The following is a 15,655-nucleotide window of genomic DNA, read 5'->3' as shown; positions in this document are numbered from 1 at the left end:
GCTGTAAGAACTCGGGGCAGGGACATCTTTCCTCAGGTGTATTGATTCAGGAGCTGGCACAACAAGGTTTTCAAGCCTAATTTAATAATTACTTGCTACTAATAATTACCACCTGTGCACTAATAATTATGTAGGACAGCTTTAACAATCAGTTGGGCCAAAGGGTGCTGTCAGTGCCAGGCACCTTGTTTACTCAGGGACTCTACTCAGCAGCGCTGCGGAGCTCCCTGGCCACGTGGCCGGTGGATGCATGCTGCCTCGTCCTGCAGCTGGGGAGAAGGGACATCAGAGCCTTCATCCCCTGCCAACAGCGAAACTGGCTGCTGGAGCGGGCTGGACCAGACTCGGTGGCAGCCAGCTATTCCCAGCTCTGCAGTGGCTCCACAGTTCCAAACCATCAAAATGAAATGTTGATCTGACTGAGTTGCTTACACCACAAATGCTAAATTACAGTGTAAAGCAAGCCTCCAGAAAATTTGAATTGCTTGAAGGGTAATTTTACTGTGTCTCTGGCATCCTGTGCGTGCTTCCATCATGGTCCTCCCACTAAGACATTCCTGTTGTTTTTTGTTTGAAGAGTACATGCAACCTCAGAATAAAATAAATATGCACATGCTTAGATACTATACAGAAATTCTGGCATTTAATCTGTGCACATGTGTTAATATATTTGCATATCCACAGCCACTATATGTAGCAATGTGTGACTGATGTAAGTTGCCCCTGGGAATTTGGGATTGTCTAATTCAAGTTACAACCGAATTTTGGATTCCTGCCTGTGAAGCCCTGTCGCACACCCCAGGTGTTACGGGTGTTAATGCCTCCTTGGTACACGAGGCTTCAAAAGTCACAGACAGGCGCTCTTAGCCCAAACTGCGCCCGCTGGAAAGTGTTCCCGAGCCAGGAAAGGCTGGCAAGCCTGCAGGTTGTGGCTCTGTTTTCATACAGATGTAAGCAGAAGTATTAATCTGTCTTAGCTAAACAGGCTAAATAAGACAGATAAGAAACCAGGAAAAATTCTGGAATGCATGATTTATTTTGACATCGGGGTAGGAGTAAAGCGTATCTCGTTACTGCTAACCATCAGCCTTTAAGAACATCTGTCCTGACTTTTCCACATATGCTCCTGGACTAAAAATTAGCAGCTCACTTACTGTGAGTGTCTTCTGTAAAATATTTGTTCCAAGTTTGATCAGTTATGAGCAACTGTAAGGTATTCACATGACATTTGTAACGTTAACCAAACACTCCAGCCCCAGTCCAGAAAAGAGCTTAAATCTCGTGTCACTGAGCTGCGATCTCTGGCCCACAAGATAAAAAGGTTTTTTACCTCTGTTGTGCCAAACAGCGGCCGAGCAGGACTAATGCTGCTGCTGCCACCACTCGTAGTTGCTCCCCATCGCCTGTGAGCCCCCGTGCATCTCCCTTCCCTGCCGGGCAAGAGTCATTCGGGGGTGCCCTGGAGAAGAGCTTTGTGGAGAGTGGGGAAAGCAGGTGAAAATAGTAAACCTTGCTAATTCTTCACGAGCTCTCCTGCCGGTTTAGCACTGGCTCCCAGTGTTCATAGAAGATGGGATGAGAGCAATGAAAGCCTTGTGACTAAGAGTCAGTTCCTTGCCCATTGTAATTACCTGAACTAATCTCCTGGCTTTCACTGCTCCTTCATCTCCAGTTATGAAAAAAGCAGCCCCTCATTATGGCTGCTCGGCATAACTGCCGTAAATGCAGCTTTATTATCCTTCAGCTTCATTTATAAATAGGAAACAGAGGAACCAAGCTGCCTATTCTTAAAGGAAAGATGCACAGAATAAAAAGGAGAGGGATGCAAAGGGATTGGTCGTCTCCTGGAAAATGAAGCCAAGGATGGGGTGGGAGGATTCCTGCACCAGTGGGAACTGGACTGACATGAGGGAAGAGCCCAGCTTGGCACAGGCTAGGCCCTGCGAGATGCCACCCTTTGCTTACCGCTGGGTCCAGCCAGAAGATGTTCAGCCGCGTGCCGTAGGGTGGAGGCGCAAGAGGCAGCTTGTACTGTAGTCAAAATCATACAAACATCACCCCTGGCTCTGCTGTGTTGGATAGAAATCTTCCTGGGCTGCTATTAGCAAACAAGTGCATAGCTTGTGAAATAAAGGCTAAGACAAGCTTAAGCTGATACTTAAGAAATGTTATGGACCATATCCTCCTTGGGAAAAGCTGCATTCCAATCGATGTAGCTTTAGCTGGCTGAATGCAGCACAATAACGTTGCTTTTCTGTATTCAAAGAGAAACCCAGAAAAAGTCCTTGCAAAGTTATGAAAAGCTCTGTCAGCCCCACAGGCCAGCATAGAAGCCTGATTATGGCACACAGTGATTTAAATATACCGCGTCCAACTGCTGTCGCAGATCATAAAGGGGTGGCTGTGCAGCCCACTGCAGGCACAGCGACATATTTCAGCCAGGAGAAAATGTCCAAAATCTGTCCCTACTGTGGTGCTGGGGGCGTATGTTCTGCAGGTGGCATTTTCAGCACATCTCCCTCCGTGTCGCTCCGTGTGTTCACCTTTGCAAAACCTCTAATTTGTGCATGAAACAGCCATTTCCTTGAGTGCTATCAGGCAATCACATCTAATTTTCTAATTTGTAGTTTCAAATGCTTTTTTGCATGAGGAGTCATGTCTGTGGGCAAGGGGGCTCAAACATGCAAGCAGAGACTGCTACACATCTGGGCTGTGGGGTTTAAAGAGCACCGGCAAAATAACAAACCTCACGAAAAGGTTTCCAAAAATATCATGACCTTTAAGTGGCAGCATTACCAATAGAAAACATAAAGGGAAGGAAATGGGGAGTCATTTAATTTGAGTCGATTCTCAAATATAATGTAGTTCATTTATAGTTAATTTCATTTAATGTTAATTTTAATTAGCTCACATCTGTTGCAGAGATCCACAGGACCGATTTAACCTGTGAACTTTGGCTGCTTTTCCTGGCACTCCTTTATATCAGTTACAAAATCCCACCACAGCATATCGCTACACATCTAATTGCTCCCCTGGGAAAGGAGCAGGGAGAGGATGGGCTATGTGGGACAGACTCTGGTTGTGTTGCTTAATGTACAGCTACAAGACGTATAGATTCTGTGCTGACAAGAAGGAAACAGCTCCGACATACATGAGACAGAGCTTGCCCAGATCTGTAATTTGTCTTAATATTGACCCGTGCACAATGTTCTGTAGAAATGAAGATGTGAAAATACTTCCATGAGAAATGGCTGAAATTTAAAAGAGCTCTGGCCACTAGGCTCAGTTCTTTCCTGTATGCTTATCATTGGCTGAAGTTTGCTTTTCACACTTGCTCGCAGCAAGTGAATTTTAAGACTGTGAAACAGTCCACACTGGAAAATTGTACTGGGGACTTGAATAAGCCAGGTGAGGATGATTTTTCAAAGCCAGATTAGATTTTTCAAATCTAATGTTATGCATTGTGATGACTTTGTATGGATGTAGTGTTGCAGTTTACGGGAATGTTAGCAGAATTGAGATCCGATCCGGATGCTCTAAGTGCCCTCAACACAATTCTCAAATGAAATGTGCAGCAATTTAAGCTAAACAATCTCTAATTTCCCTCTCTTTCAAAGAACTCCCTTTACTGTAATAATACTTCATAAAAACACATGTACACATGCCTGTTTATTTAGTGGCTGGGCCTAAAAGTCTCAAACGTGACCATTAAACAGGACCAAGAACAAACGGTGCAGTTACACCCACCATCTGCTTTGTCAGCTCTGCACCCAAGCACTGCGTTTTATAACGCACTCATTTTTCAAAGGAGAGTTCCTATGGCAGGCTTACGTGGCCCTTGAAGGGAAGGCTCAGACATTTAAAAAAATTTCCATTTCTTCCTAGATCGAAATCTAAGCCTGACACACTCACAGGCTAAATTAATTCCTGAAGCCCTTTGCCCAGTGATAAAACTGATTTGAAGCAGAAAATGGAAATGTACAGTGTGCTTTCCAAAGCTCATCAAAGATTCCCTGGAAAATGTTGAAGCAATCAGAATGATCTGCTCCTATGGATAGGAAAAGTGGATATTTTACTTGCATCAATTATTCACCACCAATTATTTGTAAGAAGTTTTTTTATGTCCAGGAGATTGAGAGGCCTATCTATGTCTGTTAAAATAAGCTGAGTTTCCTATTAGTTTTCTGTGGACACCAAGTTGGCTGGGGCGATGGTTCGATTACAGAGATGGAGGAGCTTGCTGAAGTTTGGAGCTGACAGCTACTGAGCAGATCCTTCCCTACTAAAACTCAAAAGAAATTAACAGTGTGGTAGGAAACTGCTCCTTACTGAGCTGGCCTTTAAAAAAAGGAAAACCAGACAATCTCCTGAAGAAGACAGCCATGAACTGTACTTTAACATACTAATATGTTGTTATCCAGCACAGGATAACACACACAGAGGATGCTAATACAAGCCATTTCTTTTTGTTATTCTTCCATTAGGGTACAAAACACCTTTGTCACCAACTAATCCATCACTCTTTTCACATCCCTTTCTACCCACACACGACGTGGGTTTGGGGACTTCTCCTTTCCCGTGTTTTTGTCAAACCGTTCATCGCTGCTGCGGAAGAGCAGTGCCCACCTGTTAACGAGAAGGGACCTTGTCCCTCCTCAGTGCTTCCCCACCCTGTAGGGACCCCCGTCTGCCTCACCTTGCTCAGGCTTTGGGCTCCTCAGAGCCAGGTGTAGCATCTGCACTGCTGGCTGGCTTTAAACAGCTCAGCAGGGATGTTTATAGCCCAGCTATTGCATTTGCGGTGCTCCTTACAGATTTGAGATTGAATTTCTTCTCAGTTAACGTTAATGAGCTTGTGTGGGTTGACATGAGGACAGAATTTGACCTGGGAAACATCCGACTATGCAGCCTGAAAGGGTGAACGCGGATGTGGGTAAATCAGCCAGCTTGCTCACATCATTTGACCTAGATGAACCTAATGGCTGCTGGTCCTGGCAGGGATCGTCCACAGCATTTCGCATACAGCAGCTACCTACAGCGTATCTGTGTTGGGTTTGCATGGCAAGGTTTTGGCAGTGGGGGGGGCTACAGGGGTGGCTTCTGTGAGAAGCTGCTAGAAGCTTCCCATGTGTCTGATAGAGCCAATGCCAGCTGGCCCCAAGACGGGCCCGCCGCTGGCCAAGGCCAAGCCAATCAGCGCCTCTGTGATAACATATTTAAGAAGGGAAAAAACAGTTAGAGAGAGCTTTTGCAGCCGGAGAGAGGAGTGAGAAGATGTAAGAAACTCTGCAGACACCAAGGTCAGTGCAGAAGGAGGGGGAGGAGGAGCTCCAGGCGCCAGAGCAGAGATCCCCCTGCAGCCCATGGAGAAGACCATGGTGAAGCAGGCTGTTTCCCCTGCAGCCCATGGAGGAAGGATGAGGGGGTGTAGAGATTCCACCTGCAGCCCGTGGAGGACCCCACGCCAGAGCAGGTGGAGGCACCTGAAGGAGGCTGTGGCCCGTGGGAAGCCCACGCTGGAGCAAGCTCCTGGCAGGACCTGTGGACCTGGGGAGAGAGGACCCCACGCCAGAGCAGGTTTGCTGGCAGGACTTGTGACCCTGTGGGGGACCCCACGCTGGATCATTTTGCTCCTGAAGGTCTGCACCCCATGGAAGAGACCACGCTGGACCAGTTTGTGAAGGACTGTAGCCTGTGGGAGAGACTCACATTGGAGAAGTTCATGAAGGACTGTCTCCCGTGAGAGGGACTCCATGCTGGAGCAGGGGAACGATGAGAGGAGTCCTCCCCCTGAGGACAAAGCAGCAGCAGAGACACCGTGTGATGAACTGACCGCAACCCCCACTCCCCGTCCCCCTGTGCCGCTGAGGGGGGCGGAGGTTGAAGCTGGGAGTGAAGTTGAGCCCAGGAAGATGGGAGGGGTGGGGGGAGGTGTTCTAAAATTTGATTTTATTTCTCATTCCTCTATTCTGTTTTGCATAGTAATAAATCAGATGAATTCCCTCTCTAAGTTTGGTCTGTTTTGCTCGTGATGATAATTAGTGAGTGATCTCTCCCTGTCCTTATCTCGACCCATAAGCTTTCCGTTTTACTTTTTCTCCCCTGTTTAGTGAATGAGGGGAGTGAGAGAGCGGCTCTGGTGGGCACCTGGCTCCCAGCCAGGGTCAACCCACCACAATAGCCTACCTTGTGAAACAGCCTGTACAGACCTGGTGTCTCTAGAGATGGTAAATGGCCTCTTCCCAAGCCGTTTCCTGAAGTAACCTGTATTTTCTGTGGTGCTGCTGTCGGCCAGCTGCGGTTGGCATGAGCAGTGGTTAACACACATAACCCATCCTCTGGAGATGGTAGTTGCTGCGGAGTCATTTAAGACTCCTTAAGCAGAGCAGCAAGAGATCAGAAAAGCAGATGAAAGTCTATTTGCAAAACTGAAGAAAGGCATCGTGTAGCTGGGGTGGGAAGAGCAACAGCTGAGAGGTAACTGGAGATAATGCCAGACACAGGCGCGGAACTAGTAAAGTGATAACAAGTCCCAAAACCAGAGGAGCTCTGAACCTGCAAACACTTTGGGGCTTGTGACCTCTTGGACACCAAGGTGTGAGCCCTGCTAGGTGCCCCTGACCGAGGCATGTCCCACCAATGCCGTGGGATGATCTGGGGAGAGGGGCTACACATCACAGCGCTGCCTCGTCGCTGCCTGTAGTCGCTGAAGCTTCTCTGTAACATTATGGGACTTTGTATCACTTGCTGCCTGCTTCCCAAATTTATCACTTTAGGAAGACTGCTGTTATCTGTTCCATACGTTCCTATGATGAAGCGATACATATTTCTGTGTGTTTATTGTGGCATTAGAGTTGAATTTTAATGGAGCGGGATTTTGAGGAAAAGCTCGTGAAGTGGCAAAATTCAGCATCAACAAATAAATCCATTGTGAATGAATTTTTGTTGCATTTTTTTATGGAAGAAATGAATTGCAGGAAGAAGTCTGAAGTTCAAGAGAGCATAAAAATCAGCCCAATATGTGAGCTGCCCCCTCCCTTGGGAGGGGTGTGGTGCTGAGCCATCGGTTGTGCACTGCTGGTGCTCCTCTGTAGAAAACGATCAGGGAAAAGCCGTGTGGCAGATGCCAGGCACTTTTGGCTACTCAGCTACCTGCTCCTGCTGTGGCCACAGCATCTCTCCAGGCAGCCGTGGGGGGGGCTCTGTGCCTGGGGAAGAGGCATTTTGCAGCTTCATTTCCAAATTCCTTCCAGCTAATACGCAATGTCCTTGCTGCTCTTGGGGCACTTTCCCTGGGTTGCTTTGAAACGCCAGAGTTACAGTGAATTTCCTCAGTTCTGCTGCTGCAACCCCTCACACACAGCTTTTGGGGGTTTCGCATGGTCAGCAATGCAGTTTCCCCTGCTCGAGCCCAAATAGTGGCTGTCCCTGCCTCCAAAAACCAATCAGGATCACGAGGACTCTTAGAAACTAGGAGCGTGGCCAACAAAATCTGTGTTTAAGGTTGTGGCAGAGGATACCCCCAGCACCAGAAACCAGTGGAAAGAAGAAGTTGAGGGAAAAGCCTTAGGCATCTCTCAGGGACGTGCCCTTCGCCATCCCTCACGGCCCTCTCTGCGTGGACTGAAAAGCTGAACACCTCCTCGCTGCATTGAGCTTGAGCTCTGATGGAAGCCTGGCAACGTTTTAACCAGCACCTCAGAGGCATCTCCCAAGCGCAGAGAAAGGAGAGCTGCAGCTCTGGCGGAGTCGACAGAGGTGCCTAAAGGTGTGAATTTAGTCAAGGATGCATGTTTGGTGATGGCATGGCATGTACCACTGCTGTCCGGCAGCAGGCTGGTGAGTACGGCCTTTGTTGTTATTTCTTCTCACTTTCTCATCAGGCTTATGATGCAGGGAATTGCCCCGGAGCCAGAAACAGGGACACTGAAGGAGAGTCTCAGCTTTCTGGAAAAATAATAACTGTAATAAGCAGATGTAATGTTTTGCATTGCAGAGCAAAGCTTGCAGATGTGGCAGTCTAGAGGCTTTGGACCCAGAAGACATGAAAGAAAGAATCCCACAGGTTCCTTTAAAAAGGAAAAGCAAGGAAAAGATGGTGGAAGGCAGGAAGAGGAGAGGGGAAAAAAAAATAGAGATTTCATAGGTTTTAAAGCCAGCTTTGATCTTGTGTGGCCTGATTCATAACCGCTGCATGCCAGGTGTCGGCAGCAGCACTTCTGGGTCTCACCAGCAGGAGAGTGGCAGAGGTGGCCAGGGAAATCACATGCTAAATTTCATAGTCAGTAAGCAGGGAGGAGGTAGAAATGCACTATAGTTTACTGAAACCTAAAAATAACACCTACAAAACACTTTTAAAATGAGGCAATTTCTAGCTCTTAAAAATTAAAACACAGCTATGTGAATGTCATTAATGGTAAGCCCGTAGGGTCTTCCATTCTTTAGATGTAAAAAGAAATCCTCTCTGAAAAGGTACCATCTCTGCATCACACGGAGATGGTTAAAGAAATTCTAGAATGAGTGTCTAAATGCCATCCTGTCATTATATCGATCACTTAAGGTCCTTATTAGCATTTTATGCCTTATGATAAAAATGGACATATGTATTGATTTGTTTATGATCTTCTACATAGCCCAAACCCAAGCAGATCACTGTCAGCTTAATGACCAGGAAACATCCCGGAGTCATGCCCATGCTCCTGTGCACATTTACTCATCAGGAAGAAGGAAACAGTTGCCTTTGACGATCTCATTAATTAGGTCTTAGGCAAACAATCAAGTTATTGTGGTGCCTTGGCAAGCACTGCGTGTCGTCTGAGCCATGGCGTGCGTGCTCTCTGCTTGCAGGAAGACAGAAAGAAATGGATTGGCCTGAACTTCATGTTCATTCATGGGTTTCCCAATGATCCGGTTAGCGTGTCTGAAGAAGTTGCTGCTCCTCTCCTCAGTCGCAGCAACTGGCTGCCCGTGCTCCAGCTGCCGCCTGAAGCAGGGCTCACCTAAACTACGTGCTGTGTTCCTCCAGGCTCTGCTGCCTGGCTCCTGCCTAGATCCTTGTCTAAAAACAAGATTTCTCCAGGCACATTTTTGCCCCTAATGGCACAGAAAACCCTGGCAGTCTGCTGGCTCCTAGTTGTTATCTGCTGGAGAAATGAACCCGTTTCCTAAGGATTAACAACAGTAAATAAAAACTGTGTTTGGTTGTACCATAAGAGACATGTTTGCCGAAGTGACAGATGACAGCAATCTGTTCAGACAGCCACCCAAACAGGATTTCTGAGTGTATCTCTCTTCTCCATCTTCCTCTGTATGAGGCATTGAGAGTGATATCTTCCATGAGACTCTGCAGGGTATCAAAAAATGAGAACATGTTCTCCTTAGCTCTGTCAGCTGCAAATACCCCCTTGACAGCTGTGTTACAGCCCTTTATTCATGTAAAGCAGATGCAGTCCTAATAACACCCTCCCTCACAGCTAGAGGTATTCGACTGTGGTGTCAACTTGAGCGAGCCTTGACGCTGCCGCTTTCTAGCACTGGCACTACTCAATTCAGAACCCCCCAGCTTTAAAAGCTCTAAAATATGTCTGGTAATGGAGCCATGGCCACATCTCCTGCCATCCTGAGCTGGCCCGGCTCCATCGGGGCCCCGGGGGCTCCGCTGGCTGGCACCAGCTTGGGGGCAGAGGACTCGGCCTCGCGGCTGCCTCGTGCAGCTTCTGTCTGTGCAGCGGCATTAAAACCCATCTCCCACTAAATGGAGAAATGCAGGAAGGGTGATTTCTTCAGATCCCATCAGTGGTGGCCCATTTGTCTCTCTTTATGCTCTGATGTTGATGGCTTTACAAAGCAGAACCACGGGTAGTTGGTACGAACATTACTGTACAGGAATGTGGGCTGTAACTGGATTCAAAGTTAATTTAGGGCTTAAATTCCCTGTATTCCCTCATAACACCTGGAGATCCTTCCCTGGGCTTTGTTACCAGGGTCTGGTGCAGGAAGACCTCAAAGGGGTGACAAGGTTCACCATAAAGTGCAGCCCGTGCAGTCCCTCGCACTGCATGCGGGCACTGGCACCTCTAGCTCTCCTTTTTTTGGGAACGTATTTTTAATATATCCCTTGAAAGTACACTTCCAAACCAAGATGGCTAATTTTCAACATGTGGTTATGTGTTCTCATCATCCACAACAGAATCCTTCCCCTGGTAAGACTGAACAGGTTGAAATCATTTGTACTTCACGGACATGATGCCGGGCAGAGCAGGGACCCCAAACCAGGTCTCTCTGAGCCTGGGGCAGATGCCTATTCTCCAGCCACGTTACCTAATAATAATAGCTTTCGTGGGCTGTGGTGTCTCCCTCAAATCCAATCAAATTATTTTTTGCCTGTAATAGCTCATCTAAAGAGATGCCAGATGATGCCAGATACACAGCCTGAGCATTTGTCTGCGCTGTGCGTGCCGTCGCACCGGCCATTTTTCCTGGGCAGAGACATCTGCTCCAGTTCTCCCATTGACCATGCGGAGTTTCCAGCACAGCAGCAGGGCTTTTTTTTTTTTTTTTTTTTTTTTTATGGAGAACAGCAAATGTGAAGGAACAAACCCAAAAGGAAGGGCAACGCCTGAAGCCAGCGTAAAGGCTGAGTGTACGGCAGGTGGGCAGCAGGACACGTCGCCGCGGGACAAGCTTGCGAAAATCGGTGGTTCCCAGGTAAGCGAGGGAGGGCAGGGAAATGGTTTTACCTCTGGAACCCAGTGGGAGCTCCCTGTAGACGTCTTTCGGCATTAAGCAAATCGGTCTCTTATCTTCTCTCATAATGGTCGTAACTGGCACTTTTTTCTCCCTCTTTCCCCATGTGCAAACGTTCCTTAAAATGAGACGCAATTCTCCATGGAATTACTGAAAATACAGGTCCCAGGAAATGAGAGCTTTTCATTAGCAGTCAGCGTAGCCCTCATACAAAAATGCCTTTCATAGTTGCTTTACCCCATGTAATTACACAGCAAAGCCCCATTTAACATCTCACCAGGTAACGGCAACTTTCTGTTTCAAATCAGATTAATGTGAGAGTTACCCAGCCATTTTAAGAGATAATAGCTGTAATTAAGGTGTTTCTCGTGATGGGTTCCTATTATAATGTGGCAGATGATTCTCTGATAGTCTTGTTGGCTGCATTAGTCACAACTGTTTTCATTAATATTGACACTATTCTCTTGCCATACAAACAGAAAAGCAGATTAATCAAAATATTGTGCTGTTTTCCAATGCTCTGAGCCCTTCTTTGGGGCTGATGCTCAATTCTTAGCTTTCAGTAGGACTAAAAAGCAGGTTTTGTAAGATGTGCAGGCAGCTTCACCCATGTTATTTAAGGCAATATTGTGAGAACAAGGGGAGAGAATTATTTTACTGAAAATCTGAAAATAAAACACTGACGAAACTTAAATGTTACGATTTCTAAACATATCCTCTGGTTCCAGTTTGGGTGTTGGTGATGTGAGACTGCTGGAGTGTGTTCAGACTGGGGAATGAGGTGAGCATGTGTATTTGGGTTCATTATTCTGGGGAAAAAATTGCACAGACCAAGGAACAGGCTGGCATGTGAGCAATTTGGGATTGCGAAGCTGGATCAGGAAATTGGGGGTCTCCAGTGGCAGATCTCCATAATGCTGGCTCAGGATGAGCGAGCAGCTTGTTGAGGTTCAAAATGACAGGAGAAAAGATTGTATCTCTATACCATCATTTTCAGTGAAACCAAAGCAGCTGAATGAGGCATGGATTTGAGTTTAAAAGCCCTATAAATGTTCATTTTTCATGGGTATCAGTTCTACACAGTCAACTGAAGCTGTCAGAGGCAGCTTCTCCTGAACAAAGTTGTCATGGCAAGTCATCCAGAAAAAAACTGTGTCAAGTGCCAAAAATGAGAAGGGCTGAGACGAACAGGGAGCATGACGGGAGTGCAGGTCATGATCTCATGTAACTCACAGCGAAAAGGGAGGCAAAGGAACAGCTTTGCTTTGAGGAAATTCACACATCGATTTCCAGATTCAACAGTTTGCCAATTAAACAAAGGAAAAAAAAAAAAACCCAACCTTAAAATTACACATTTGGGAGCACTGTGCATATTGACCACTATGCTTGTGGTAGCTAAATATCTTTTGGAAATATACCTGTGAAATATGATGATATAAGTCAGTTAAAATTGATTTCAGTAAATTTGCATACTATGAAGAAACAGAAAACTGTGAATCCCTTAGTCACGGTTTTCTAGAGAAAAACATGAAAATACCAAGGAAGAGTATCTTGTCAAACATTTTCATTCACATTCTGCATTCAAATTCTAGTTACTAAGATGCAGGCTCCTAAATAATTTGATATCCACAGAATTTTGTTGACACTGATGGAACAGCCCCAAACCTTCCTTGCATCTCTTCAATATATTTACAGCACAGAAGGCATCATGGTGTATAAATGTTTTTGGGGTTTAGGCAAGATGTTTTCATATACTCAACATAAAACAGGTATTTCCATGTAATCATTCAAATGTGAAAGAGTATCTCATGTTTTCCTACATAAGAGACTCTACGCTGCACGTTAAAGTACGCTTCGAATTTGCAAAATAGCCAATAGCTGTGCTTCATCAAAATGTATTGCCTATCTATAGATCTGTAGCAGCTCAAAGGGATGAAATCACCAGGGCCTGAGACCAAAGGGCAAGCAAGAACTATGTCTTCTCCATGGGAAGTCTCAAAGTGCCTGCCTCCTGCAATAACATTGACTTTTACAGGCTAGAGGGTTATAAGACCGTGGCTGGTTAATCATCGCCTTGCTGACCTTTGTAACAGGGGCTCAAATCCCACTGCATCTCCTGACATTTTGTTTTGCTTATAGGGGACTTGCAGCTCACTTGGACTGGAGTCCCACTGGGCTATGGCTCTCCCCTATGGTCCCCCCAAACAAGGCAGCGTGCACGCCTGTTTTCTTGCTCTCTAGTCTCTGCTCTGAACATAAAAAAATACCCTCATGGGAATGCAAAACTAAATACATTTTACAAAAAAAAAATCATAAAAAACACCCCCTCTTCTGAGTTCTGTATATAAACTTTTGATCTATGATCCCCATTTACTTTTTGCTAATGTTTCATAAATTGTTTTTGTAAACTCACTTACTGAAAGCTATGCACTCGCTTTTTTAAAGCTAATAAAACTATTTGTGTGAACTTGCAGAGAGGAAGTCTTCAGCAAACTCAGTATTAAAAAAAAATCCCAGATTTGTATTAAAAAAAAAAGCAAAATAGATTGTGACACCAACATATCAAATTCATTACCGCTCAGTGTCTGTTGAATAAAAAATACTGGCTGTCGAGGATGTAAAAAGCATAAGGTTTCAATAAAGATGAAGTGTTGTGTAATTCTTGAAATGAGAGCTGTGGTTGTATACAGTCTTTAAAAGATTATTTTCATTTTAGGTTAAGAGTTGCTGTATTTTTGGTGAGGCAAGGCAGGATATTCTTGAATTTCTACTTTAGTAAATGAGAAAAATTTCTACTGATATCAATAGGATTAAACAGGGGTAAACCAGAATGGACCTGTTATAATTGAAAAATACAAATAGCAAGAAGATCATACATCTACGAGTGGAAATATATTGTAGGGGATGGTACAGAAATTGCCCCCATGCCCAAAGTATTAGAAACTGTATTTTAAGAAAATAATAATAACCATGATAATGATATAAAGACGGAAAGAAGAGAGAAGAAACAGAAGAATATACTTAATGGCATAATTATTTTGGCTGGTAAGTCACATCCTATTGGCGGTACGATGAAAAGATGGTTGGTGATGCACTTAGCACTTGTTCTGTCTGTCATCTTATCATCCACGTAGACAGAAAATGAGCACATCCCTAAAGTTTTTTATGTTCTTAAGCGCTTTAGTGATTCAGCATCCCCATCTCTATTCGTGTTGACTGAAGGTAATTTCTGATTAATTTTTATAAAACCGAGTATAAAGGGAGAGTTTTATTGTACTGCCTTTTGCAAAGAACATAACCCGAAAGGCACTTGCAGTGTCAAATCTGGGTCTCTAGGAGACATAAACGTTGAAATGTGCAGGAGTTTTGACAACAACCCTTCCTCCACAGTTTTCTCTTTGGAAATGAAGAAAGGATTATTAGGGCATGATAGTGTAAGTGTGGCACTTTCTGAATATGCAGTCAAAGCCTTTGGGGCAGGGAAATATGTGGCACTAATGATGCTGCTGCCATTAGGCTCCAGGATCACACTCATGGCCTGGGAGTGATGGGAAGTTTAAGTTCAATAAAGGTTACAAGTGTTTACTAACTCTTAAGGATTTAAAAACATAAGCATGTGCTTAAGAGCTGTGCTTTAATTAGGCTTCTGTCCTTCCAGTTTTTCAGTTTATGGAAGCATTGTATATTATTTCAGTTTGGGTTGGAAGAAAGGCTGATAGGCATCACAAAACCTCTTGCCATTTAATGCTTTTTACATAAAACGGTACAACGTATGGTCTGCCAGTCTGCGGCAGATGGCTTTCTGTACCTAACACGCAAACTCCAATCTTACTGAATTTCTGTAACTGCCATTTTTTATTTCTGCACGAATACACTGTCGTCCATCCAATATTTTAAATGCACAAACAAAGCGCGACGCTCACCAAAGTAATGACTTCACGCATCAGGCGACCACCAGAAACACCGAGTAGCTGCACTCTGCGAGCACGGACGGGACGTTTTAAAGGAGACGCTTGTCCCTGTCCTAGGGGGCAGGGGGAGGGCAGCCTTTTGTGGGGGCAGGAGAAGAACAGCAACCCTTTTTCTGAGCAGCTGGTGTGCTGGTGGGCAGAAACATTGCTAAGGGGACCCACAAGCAAGTGGCGGCAGCAAGCGAACACCACAAAGGGAATGGCGGAGCGGGGAGGCCCTCCGTGCGAATCCCATTGTGCCACACCTTCATGCGGCCGCTCTGCAGCCCAGCGGCGCGGTGGCCCTGCTCCCCACCGCTCACACAGCAGCACGGACACACTTCCACAAGGAGCAGCAGGCAAATCTCACAAAGGAAACACAACCATAAGCGCTCTCCCGGCTACGGGTTCATTTTAAGCCCAAGACACAAAGCCAGTTCGGATTTCTGAATTTTCCCGTCCTTGTTCACGTCGCAGTGGTTGAGCAGGATCTGGCGGAACTTATCCAGGTCCACCCCACTAATGCTGGGCTGCAGGTAAAAGAAAAAAAAAAACAGTGCTGAGAGAGAAAACAGCTCTGGATTTCCCCAGCCCTGTAAAGCAGCAGGCCGTGCAGCAGCAGGGAAATCCACCCAAGGAGGAGAGACCAAACAGCCTGACCCCACGTCAGCTCATACGAGGTGGGGAAGTGAACAGAGAATGGGGAAAGGATGCCCTGCAAAAACGGAAGAGGTCTGGGACTGTAAGTCTAAGGAAATGCAACATGCTCAGGCTCAGAGGGAGCCAAAGACCAGACTATATTTGGATCAAAAACTGAATCTTGGACTGCATCTGGAAACACAAGGTAATCCAGTGCAGATGGACTCTGCTGTCTGTAAGAAACTGGTGACACACTGGGCATGGTATTCTTGATTACAGGTAGAGCTCAAGTCATTTTCAAGTGCAGTCCTGTCATGAGC

The 15,655-nt window shown here is 45.7% G+C and overlaps 1 protein-coding gene across 2 annotated transcripts in view; it reads right to left on the bottom strand.

The window, feature by feature from the left end:
• Positions 1-14,537: 14,537 nt before the first annotated feature.
• Positions 14,538-15,655, bottom strand: part of SCGN (secretagogin, EF-hand calcium binding protein) — a 28,384-nt gene continuing 27,266 nt past the window's right edge. For both annotated transcript variants that reach the window (XM_054816716.1, XM_054816715.1), the window contains one exon: positions 14,538-15,226. In XM_054816716.1, the coding sequence (XP_054672691.1) occupies positions 15,098-15,226 (129 nt within the window). In that variant the 3' untranslated portion in view covers positions 14,538-15,097. The remainder of the gene's footprint in view (positions 15,227-15,655) is intronic.

This window comes from Grus americana, chromosome 2 (genome assembly GCF_028858705.1).
Source record: "Grus americana isolate bGruAme1 chromosome 2, bGruAme1.mat, whole genome shotgun sequence".
Lineage (NCBI taxonomy): Eukaryota > Metazoa > Chordata > Aves > Gruiformes > Gruidae > Grus > Grus americana.
Note: the sequence above shows the minus strand (reverse complement) of the source record. Positions and strands in the feature narration are given on the sequence as shown.